This window comes from Sander vitreus, chromosome 19, assembly GCF_031162955.1.
Source record: "Sander vitreus isolate 19-12246 chromosome 19, sanVit1, whole genome shotgun sequence".
Lineage (NCBI taxonomy): Eukaryota > Metazoa > Chordata > Actinopteri > Perciformes > Percidae > Sander > Sander vitreus.
This window is the reverse complement of record NC_135873.1, coordinates 5,503,745-5,514,845: the sequence shown is the minus strand read 5'-3', so window position 1 is coordinate 5,514,845 and position 11,101 is coordinate 5,503,745. Positions and strand designations below refer to the sequence as shown.

The window sequence follows — 11,101 nt, the reverse complement described above, 5'->3', positions numbered from 1 at the left end:
TGCATGGTGTGTTTTGAGGAATGGGTGCGACTCTTTTTGTCACTGGATAAACTCGCTCTATTGCTGTTACTGTCATTTCCACTACAGCGGTCTCCACCTGAATGTAGAACCAATAGCTGGATGCACATTTAAGTTTAGACATGTCCCCAGAGGGTTGTCAGAGGGCCCTCTGGGAATTGTAGGAAGATAACGCTGCCTTCACACTCACTGCGTCGCTCTTCAGACGGTCTGGCGAAAATGCAGGTCTTTCCATTCATTTTGAATTGGCGTCGTGCGTTTAGGCTGCGGCGGTGGGGGCTGAAGAAAATGCAAAAGTTGATAATTGACGAATGAATGAATGAATTCACATTATTTTCCTTTTCTTAGTTCACAGTGTGTTTGCGACGTGGTGGGCAAACAGTTTACCAGCAGGTGCTATCTGTAGAGCGTCCTCCCACACTACAAGGCTGGAACTGGGGCTACTGCGGAGAGTATGCCTTCTATCATGCCTTGTACCCCCGCACCTGGACTGTCTACCACCTGCCGGGACAGAATGTCACCTTAACCTGCAGACAGATTTCCCCAGTCATCCCCCATGATTACCAGGTAACAGAGGCATCTCTGGATTTCATACAGTCCAATAGAGTTATGATACTTTTGTTGCATTAGGCATTACATCTTTTTTTAATATTGTAGATTTAAGAAAATACAACAAGGACTTAACTTTTTGAAAATGATAGATTCCAAATTCAACCATCACATCTTGGCCATTAAGACAAAAATTAGACCGATATTACCTTACAGCAGTCAGCAGCAGTGTATATGTTGGCCGATAAGTAACAAGAAATTGCAGCAAAGAAATGCCAAACTAGGTTTGAGGTAATTTAGTAAAAAAGTGTCACCATTACATGGCAAGGGGATCTTTTTCTCAATATCAAATATCTAGTTCAGTAGCTTGGTCACAATGGTAACAGTATTTATATTTTATGTTTAAAAAAGATAACTATCAACTATATGTTATCAGTATTGTCCTAACAAATCCAGTATCAGATATAATTAAAAGACTTGAATGTCTTACTCCTAAGAAGTCCAATTGAATTTGCACAAATAAATAGTATAGTTGCTGAAAAGCACACAAGCTTGTTGAAATAAATGTGGGCTAATGATTCACCTACTCTACATAACAGTTTGTTTAAGCCAAGCAATCAGATGGTTAAGATATGTCCTAATTACAGAATACTGATAACCCATGACTAAAAAGAGCATCCACACAAAGACAAAAATTTTTTAGGATCAATGTCATATTTTTATTGTTTTAAGCCTTTTTTCCTTCTTCAGGATCATTATTGATCCTTGCTCATGTTGAAATTATTTTTTTTTTGGTTGCTAGGTTCAAACGGTGTATGTATGTTGACATGCTGGTTCTACAAAAGTTTTCTACAAATTCCACCATGTATATCTCCCTTCTCTCAGGACTCTAGTCTCCCAGTGGCAGTATTTGTGTGGGACATAGAGAACAAGAATGACTTCGCTCTGGATGTCTCCATCATGTTCACTATGGTCAACGGGTCGGGACACAAGGACGACAAGAGCGGGGGACACTGGAATGAACCATTCCACCTGGAGAAGGAGGGGGAGGCGGTGTCTGGAGTCTTGCTACATCACTGCCCTCCAGTGAACCCCTACACTCTGTGCATCGCAGCCCGAGAACAGGTTTGATTTACAAGCTTATGATTTTTAGCAGCTTTAAGGTTTTTGTAAAAGGTTGTAGCTGCACAAACAATTATCAGGGAACAAACAGGATTTGCAACAATAGTCTTGGTTATCTGGAAGTGGAATTACAATTATCAGGTGTGTGTGTGTGTGTGTGTGTGTGTGTGTGTGTGCAGCCCGACAGGGAGGTCAGTCACCAGACAGCGTTCAGTCCAAAGGGAACCTGCAGTGGCCTGTGGAGTGACCTCATCACTGATGGACGGCTGGACTCTCCTACAGGTCAGTGCTTAAAAACACAGTGAAGGGATGAGACAGATTCATAATAAAACAAATGTCTGAAGTTGTTTGCTCAACATGAAGCAGAAACATAAAAAAGAAGTGGGAAGTAGAATGAAAGAAACTGATGCATAGTGAAACACCCACAATAGCAATACATCACTTGAGCATTAAACATTGTGAGCAGATATGACAAAATGTAAAATAGTAATTGGTGTAACTATTTTCAAAATGATAGTTCAATACATAACAGGTACAAGTACATAATCTCTGAGATTTTGTGCAAAAAACAGTGATATTTTATCGAGTTAGTTGACCCGACTCAATGAATAAATAAGTGGTTGATAAAGAGCAAGAGCTAAACCACTCCATTTCTTTAAAGTAAAAAGGAGGTTGTTTACCAGTTTTGTGATATTTTCTCTATATGTCTTTTTTTTTTTAAATACTGTTCTGTAGTGATATATAGTTTTGAGTTTGATGGAGATGCCAGGTATGACCCATGTTAACCTCCCTCTCTGACTAACCTCCGCAGGATCCAGCCCGCCGACGCCTAAGGGAGAGAAAGTGGCAGCAGCGTTGGCTATAGGCTGCTCAGTGCCGGCTCAGAGCCATAACCGCCTGGAGTTCTGCCTGGCCTGGGACATGCCCACAATCACCTTCGGCTCTAGAGAGAGGGAACACATCAGGTACATCAAACTCACATACTGCGAGGTGCTTTGCAGAAATGTAAAAGCTGGGGTTTGTCATAGCTACAGATATCTTTCTCCCTGTTTTTTAATTCAATTTGTTGCTTTTAACTGAAAAAAGACCACACTAGTGTTTCTCGTTAAGGTTCTTTGCTGCAGTTGTTTGGTGTGGATCACTTTCAGTGCTGTGTACAGTGACGAGCGTTAACAAAGCTATTGGCTGTCCATGCTTATTCCTTCTTAAATCCCAGTCTCAGATGTGTTTTTGCATTTGTGACAAATTGCAGCTCACCAATTTGCCATGTATAATTTATTGTGGCCAAAGTATAACAGGCCTTCCCAAATGCAAAAAAAACAACCTACAGTGACATCCAAACAAATATACTTTAAACGCTGTGTCCTATTTCAAAGCCTCAGGCCCAACTGACACACCTTTGACCTCTATGTGGAATATTATGTAATGCAAGGCAAAAGTAAGACCTTCTAAGATACAAGACTTTTAAAATGTTAATCAAAATACAGTGTTTTCTGCTTTTGTATTTTATTTTTTTATGCTTTTATATTTGTTGAACATGCAGTGTCTCTTAACATCAGCTTGTGGCTTTTCTTTGTCCAGGAGATACACGCGTTACTTTGGGACCAAAGGGGACGCGTCCCCCTCGCTTAGTCACTATGCCCTAACACACTACACACAGTGGGAGAAGAGCATTGAGGAGTGGCAAAGACCCATACTGCAGGACAGGTAGTCTGTAGGTTACATGAGAAATAAACACTAGTTTATCAAAAACGATGATAAGTTACAATGACCAAGATCCATGATCAATACCAATCAATAGTTTTCCGTCTATGAATGCTTAGAATGTGTTTATCCTCTCACCTTGGCTTGTGTTGCAGTTCTCTCCCCTCCTGGTATAAGTCAGCCCTGTTTAACGAGTTGTACTTTGTGGTGGATGGAGGCACGGTGTGGACAGAGCTACCAGAGGACGCTGATGTCAGTGGTGGGGTGCGCAGCGAGGACGGGGGGCTGCCAGCTCAGCCCGCTGTCATCAAGGAGTTTGGCCGTTTCGCCTACCTAGAAGGTAAGTGCCAAAGTGCCACGTGTTAGTCCGCAAGACTGGACTCGTAGTTTAGGGCTCCAATAATGAATCGATTAGTTGATGGACAAAATAAATTCCTAACTAAGCAAATAATTGAACATTCCCTGGTTCCAACTTCTTTTAATGTGAGGATTTTGTGCATTTCTGTTTTATAGAATTGTAAACTGAATTGGGTTTTGGATTGTTGGTCAAACAAAACGAGATTTAAAGACATTACTTTAAACTCTGGGCAATTATATAATGGGGATTTTTCACTACTTTGACATTTTATAGACAAAACTATTTAATAAGTTGCAGCCCTACTGCAGTTTGTTAATCAAGGTCTAGAAACTATTAACGTTGATCACATTGTAGTTTTTCATTGATTGCAGTTCACAACTAAATATTAATGTGACGTATCTGATATTAAAGTGAACTGGAAGTGGTGTACACAAAATACTACATACCAAAGCATGATCCTTCATGCTAACACTTGCTAAGCAAAACTCATGCATTTGTTTTCATTTATTGAAAAAAAAAACCCAGATCTGTCGCAAAAGAGAAAAACTAAATTGTATTCAGTATTCAGGGTTGGCAAAAGTAAAAAAAAGAAAGATCTGCCTATATTAAATATGTGACCAACATTACTATGTTATTGTTGTTTCCCAGGTCAGGAATACAGAATGTACAACACATACGATGTGCACTTCTACGCCTCCTTTGCACTTATCATGCTGTGGCCCAAACTTGCCTTGAGTGTGCAATACGATATTGGTGAGTGAAGTGCTGTTATCTTAATGTTTTATCAATTATCCAAGCATGTGTATTTGATTAAGATCAATACCAGGGCAAGGGTTTATTTAGGGGCATTAATCTCTTCTCAGCTGGCAGTGTGGTTCAGCAGGACCCCACAGAGAGGCTCCATCTGATGAGCGGGCGGTATTCTCCTGTCAAGGCCAAAAATGTGGTTCCTCACGACATTGGAGACCCAGGTAGGAGAAAGACAATCTCATTAACTACAGGGATAACTCAATGTTTGATTTTCATAAGTTTCAGTGCATTTCTGTAGCCTGGCTGACACCAGACCCTTCTCAGTTGTAACTGAGAGAGGGTCTGGGGAAGGTTAATTCACAGCCCATTTCCAAAGGGTTGTCACCAACAGACGCTGCTCAAATGTCTCTGGGTGCAATTGGATAGTCCTTCAACCAATCAGACCAACGAGCCGGGTGACGTAGCAGCGACAGCGGCATCAACGGGTTGCTGCGCTTTGGTGGCCGTCATGTTGAATGTAAACAAAAAGTTGCTTGCTGTCGCTGCGCTATCGTCATCGTGTAAAGCCTGCCTCAACGGTTGTGATTGGTGCCTCGATTTGGAAAAATTGGAAATGGGCTTGAATGTGCTCTTGGCTAGACTGACTGCAGAGCAAATCTCAAATTTGCCCGAAGTTCGTCAGGGTTTACAACATGACTCTGTCCCTAGATGATGAGCCATGGCAGAGGGTAAATGCCTACCTCATCCATGACACTGCAGACTGGAAGGACCTGAACCTGAAGTTTGTCCTGCAGGTCTACAGGGACTTTCATCTCACACAGGACAATCAGTACCTGCAGGACATGTGGCCCGTCTGCCAGGTATAACTGATCCATATAGTCTGGATTAGGGCTGAACGATTTGGGGGAAACAATTCTAATTGCAATTTTCCTGCCAGATATTGCGACTATGATTCGATTTGCGATTATTATTATTTTTTTTTTCAGCTACGTCTTGCACCTTCTACGATCATGTTAAATAAAGTAATAACAAATAAATAAAAGATCCACTGAATATGTAACATTATTCCAGCATTTATCGTATGAAAAAACAATAAATATAATAATGAAAAGGTGAATAAAAAATGTTAAATCAAATGTGACACCAAACATTCAACTAAATATTTCACATTCGATCGTCTTCACGATTAGCTAATCGTCTTCACGATTAGCTAATCGCATTCTTTCAAATCTCGATTTTGATTTGAAAACCCTAGTCTGCATTTCAGATCCCATCTGTAGTGGTAACCCAAAACACGAGTATACTGGATTATATGGTGCTTTTGTTCCACTCAACTATCTTATTATATTGTGGTTGTTCTGCTAGGCGGTGATGGAGTCAGAGATGAAGTTCGACCTGGATGGAGATGGCCTGATAGAGAACTCTGGATATGCTGACCAGACCTATGACGGTTGGACCGTGACTGGACCAAGGTGAGAGGATGAAAAACATGGTTGCCCTGAAATAAACACCATCAGTAGAGATTAGGTTACAGAAATATCTAGGTGAGAGAGAGTATCCTTTGTTCTGAGTACACAGGACTCCCTCCCTTGGGTTCTCTTATATCCCAGTGAATCTTAGTGCTCTGTGGTTACCCCCAGTCACTATTTGCACACAGTCTACACCTAATACCATTAAAATATTCAAATTCTATTAACAAATTAGTAACCTTGAAACAATGAATACTTGGCACCCAAAAATGTAACCGCTCTATTTTGATTAAATTAAATCTAATCTAATCATTAAAATCAATTTGTATTAATTTAGCACTCCTCATAGAAAGAAACTACCGTATGATGATTGCATAAATGCAATAAATGCATAAAACCTTAAGTTAGGGCTGTGCAATTAATCTCAATTTTGGCTCCTAATCACAAACACAGAATAATCGAGAAACATTTTTCTGCACATTACGTTTTGCAAGTATACTCTTATTTTGTCTTATATTCTGAATGAAAGGGGGGGGGGGGGAAGTTAAAACGGGAAAAGTATGAAGGGAAATTTCACAATTCTAGGTGTTTTCATTTTAGTTTATGACTCTTCACTGTTTTTTGTTTTTTTAAGTTCAATAATTGCAACATCTTTCCAAAAGACAATGAATAATTGTGTTAATCACAATTTCAATATTGACCAACAATCGTGATGATGATTTTTCCCCCCCCCATAATCGAGCAGCCCTACCTTAAGTCTGAATTGGATAGCGGGGAGAAGGAAAAGGGGAAAAAGCATGACTCCTGACAAAGAAGGAAAAAATGAGTTGTGCATAGCTGCAGTGCTTCTCTAACTGTGCCTTGAGGGCCAAGGTTGAGTTCAGTACTAAGCTTGACATTTTTCCATGAAGTCAATCCTTCAGTGTTTTAAATGATTACAGCAAGGTTACATTTGACTCAAATTCCACAATCTGTTTTTATGTGAGAGAAGTCACATTAATAAACCTATTTTATCTGGTGTGGTTTTGTATTCTACAGTGCGTACTGTGGTGGGCTGTGGTTAGCGTCCCTGTGTGTGATGTGTAAAATGGCCAAACTGGTGGACAATGAGGAGGCATACCAACGTTATAGAGACATCTTGGGCAGGGGCAGTGCTGCTTTTGACAAACTGCTGTGGAACGGTAAGTAAATCTCTATAAAATATTTATTAGATTCAACTGTATTGTCGTGCCGTCTACAAGTACAAAGACAGTGGAATACAGTTTGCGTCCAACCAGAAGTGCAAAAAAAAGCAGAAAAGTGCAATGTGATATACAAGTATAGACAGGTGGTGCATAGGCAGGGCAATAAATATATTGCAGTGATATAAGAGCAGAATAAATATGGCTATGTAATATGAACAACACGTACAGATATGTGCAATGTAGTAGCAGTGACATTATACTAGTAGTAAGAATAATATAGATATATGCATTGTATTAAGAGAATATATAAGAAAAACTGAATAAATATGGATATACTGAATGAACCATATAGACAGATATGTACAGCTATGTGCAGTGACATATTGCAGTGTAACATTATAAGAATAGTAAGAATAAGTGTATGTGCAGGATGAATAGTATGAAGAGCAGTAGAATATGGCTACGTATAGGTTCTATGGAAAGGGTTCACTCAGTTCCATTTAGTGCATATTTAAAAACCTACAAATTGTGTATTTTGATAAAATCTTGTGAAAAGCTAAATAGCGAGAGGCATGACAAACTCATTTGCTTATTCCCATGTACTGTTACACACATCAATGATAAAAAATAAATTAGCTTGAGACGTAAACTGCCTTTCCTTTTACTTTCTATTTTCCTTTCATGTTTAGGCAAGTACTACAACTATGACAGCAGTGGGAGAGACCTTTCTAATAGTGTCATGTCTGACCAGTGTGCTGGCCACTGGTTCCTGAGAGCATCCGGGCTGGGAGAGGGAGACTACCAGGCAAGTTAAAACACAAGCCCTGCTTTTAGTAGAGGAGCTGTTTAGCCCTTCCAAAGCAGTACAAGATGACATAGGGTACGTCCCATAGCACTTAAATTGCCTCCCTTCCTCGCATCTTAGTCCCTCCCACCGAGGAGGCCTCAGAGAGACGCAAGGAAATCATTGGAGATGTGCGAGCAAATGTGTTTTTAGAGGGATGAGTCCTTTCCTCTGAAGCGTCACATGAATTCGTCAGCTGTTTGGACGGAGTAGCCGTTTTTTTTCTTTTTTGAGCAAAGACATCCAGAAACTGGATTCAACTTTCCGTTCTCTCCTCCTTTAGCTACTCTCACTCCTCGTTCTGTTCTCCTCCATGCTGTCTTTGTTAGTTTTCCCCAGCTCACGTGTGTCTCATTAATCGCCTCACTTTCCCCACCTTCCGTTGAAAAGGGCTATTCTGTACTTTTTATTTTCCTCCTTTCTGCTTTTATACATGCATTGTAGCAAAATAGCTTTTTGAAATTTGTTGGAATGTTGTAAATATGTTGTAACACAATTGCACACAGTAGATAGTTTTTTGGATTTTTTTTGGGGCTTTTCCGCCTTTAATTTGACAGGACAGCTAGGTGAGAAATGGGAGAGAGAGAGGGGGAAGACATGCAGTAAATTGTCACAGGTCGGATTCAAACCCTGGACCTCTGTGTCGAGGCATAAACCTCTCAGTATACGTGCGCCTGCTCTACCCACTGAGCCAACCCGGCCACCATCGTGTTTTGTTTAATGTTCATGACCTAACATCTCTTGCTTTCCCTATGCCAAGCTAATTACTCAAACATCAACAAAGTCGTGTTTTCACATTAAGACATGCATCAAAGCTTTATGGTTTCAGCATCATTTCCTCTCTCCCACCAGGCTTTTCCAAAAGAAAAAATCCAGAGCGCACTAAAATCTGTCTTTGACTTGAACGTAATGAGCTTCGCTGGAGGCCAGATGGGGGCAGTTAACGGCATGCGTCCTGAGGGAGTGCCCGACCGCTCCAGTGTCCAGTCAGATGAGGTCTGGATTGGAGTAGTGTATGGACTGGCAGCCACTATGATCCATGAGGTAAGTGTGTGTTTTAGTGTCTACACTGTACCACTATAAAGTATATATTGAAATGTTGTTATCGTTGAAAACACTCAAGTAATTTATCATTCGAAGGCCTGCATTCTTAAGTTTGCAATGGTTAAGTCTTAATATATTGTTAATCATAAAAAAAAAGTCTTAATATACTGTATTAATCTAAAATGTGGTTCTGTTAACTATGACTCCAGCTTCATATTAAAAGGGACAGATATAATAGCGGTATTCAATCTTCTCACCTAACGCTTGTGAATAAAGCAAATAAGCCTATTTCCAAAAATATATAACCATTTCTTTAAGTTTCCACATATGTTTGTTTAGGGACGCTGCCCTAGAAGTAATAATAATAATAATAATAATAATAATAATAATAATTATTAATTACATTTATATAGTGCTTTGTCATAAACACCCAATAGTGCTTCAGGGTGGGGGGACTACGCTCTACCACCTGGGTGGTGCACCAGGTGGGTACACCACACATTAGCTCGGTAGAGAGGGAGGGGAACATGTTTTTGGTGGTGGGGGATACCGGAGCACCCATAGAAAACATGCAAACTCCACAAAGAGGCCCAGGATGACCAGGGTTCAAACCTGGTACCTTCTTGCTTTGAGGCCACAGTGCTAACCACTGGGCCACCGTGCTGCAAGTAAAAGTAACTTGATGATGTTTGGCTGGGTGGTTGTATTGACTGTGTGACATTAACTGAAATACTGCCTCACACCTCTGCGGCTGTCTTTTTTTTTTAACTCAGGGCATGCTGGAGGAGGGTATGCGCACGGCGGAGGGTTGCTACCGAACTGTGTGGGAGAGGCTGGGCATGGCCTTCCAGACTCCTGAAGCCTACTGTGAAAAGAGCATCTACCGCTCTCTGGCATACATGAGGCCTCTGAGCGTCTGGGCCATGCAGCTAGCCCTGAACACCTCGCAGAAGGATCAGACCACATCAGCTCAAACTGGAGCCACAGACGGGGAGCAGGGACGGGATTTGAGAGAAAATCAGAGCTAGGACCTGAGCCATTAGACTGGTGAGATCGGAGAGGTACAGCGAGTTCCTCTGAAAACGACTTCCGGACTCTCCTGCAGCCACCACCCTCATCTGCATTTTTCAAGAGACTGCAAATGGTTCCTGATTACTTTTTTTTTTATTTTTTAAAGTCGTGCGGTGTCGGGTGGTAGCCAGGCTATGTCAAAATCAGAGCCAGTCTGTATTGATAATAAAAATTGACCTTGTGTTTCAGAAACATTGTCTGTTTGCACGCACACATATGCAAGCACTACATTTCACAATCCTCCATAATAATGTTTGCATATTTGGAACAAGTTTATATGCTAAATATTTGAGGAGTGTTGTGTTATTATACCACTCACATGTAGTCATTATTGTCTAACAGTTAAGTACATCAGATGGCCTGTGGGTTAATAAAGAAAGATTTGAAAGATTTCTCGAGCCGAAATATCAACTTGAAAAGCAAAGTCAATTTCAAGATTTCCTCAAATTAAATTTGAAGGATGTACTAAGGTAATATGCGATGATTAGTGTTGGAAATTGATTTTTTTTTTTTTATGGCATTTGGTGCCTTGTTGCATGTTGGCCATATCTACAGTATATTAATATAGCGGCAACATTTGCAATGTTTTTTAAAATCAATCCTCATGACAATCATACTAAATAAATGACTGAATGAGATTCTACAGCAGGTTCATTGTGGTTTTTTCTAGGGCTGTCAGCATTAACGCGTTAATCGCGATGTGATTAAGGGCCGACGTGATCATTTTTTATTAATCGCATGCCGGCATTTATTAATTGATTTTACACTTCACTCGGCTTTGCGTCGTGCCTAACAGGCTACTAATTTGACCCTTTGCAGCACTGTTACTTATCATCAAGCTGCCACTTCCTCGTAACACATCTTGCTGCTGCAGGCTGCAGGCATGACGGAGAAAGACCGCAGCAATGAAATCCTGAATGGCACTTTTTATTTTCCAAAACTCCCGGACGGCTCGTAGACAAGTCGAAAGCCATATGTACATTGTGTA

The 11,101-nt window shown here is 40.6% G+C and overlaps 1 protein-coding gene across 1 annotated transcript in view; it reads left to right on the top strand.

Annotated features, from left to right (window-relative positions):
* Positions 1 to 10,756, top strand: part of gba2 (glucosidase, beta (bile acid) 2) — an 18,660-nt gene extending 7,904 nt beyond the window's left edge. Inside the window, exons 5-18 of the mRNA XM_078276071.1 lie at positions 367 to 585; positions 1,453 to 1,692; positions 1,869 to 1,971; positions 2,501 to 2,654; positions 3,271 to 3,396; positions 3,549 to 3,733; positions 4,400 to 4,504; positions 4,615 to 4,722; positions 5,210 to 5,361; positions 5,867 to 5,973; positions 7,009 to 7,151; positions 7,844 to 7,959; positions 8,851 to 9,042; positions 9,816 to 10,756. Of these exons, the coding sequence (XP_078132197.1) occupies positions 367 to 585; positions 1,453 to 1,692; positions 1,869 to 1,971; positions 2,501 to 2,654; positions 3,271 to 3,396; positions 3,549 to 3,733; positions 4,400 to 4,504; positions 4,615 to 4,722; positions 5,210 to 5,361; positions 5,867 to 5,973; positions 7,009 to 7,151; positions 7,844 to 7,959; positions 8,851 to 9,042; positions 9,816 to 10,070 (2,205 nt within the window). The 3' untranslated portion in view covers positions 10,071 to 10,756. The remainder of the gene's footprint in view (positions 1 to 366; positions 586 to 1,452; positions 1,693 to 1,868; positions 1,972 to 2,500; positions 2,655 to 3,270; positions 3,397 to 3,548; positions 3,734 to 4,399; positions 4,505 to 4,614; positions 4,723 to 5,209; positions 5,362 to 5,866; positions 5,974 to 7,008; positions 7,152 to 7,843; positions 7,960 to 8,850; positions 9,043 to 9,815) is intronic.
* The last annotated feature ends 345 nt before the right edge of the window (positions 10,757 to 11,101 follow it).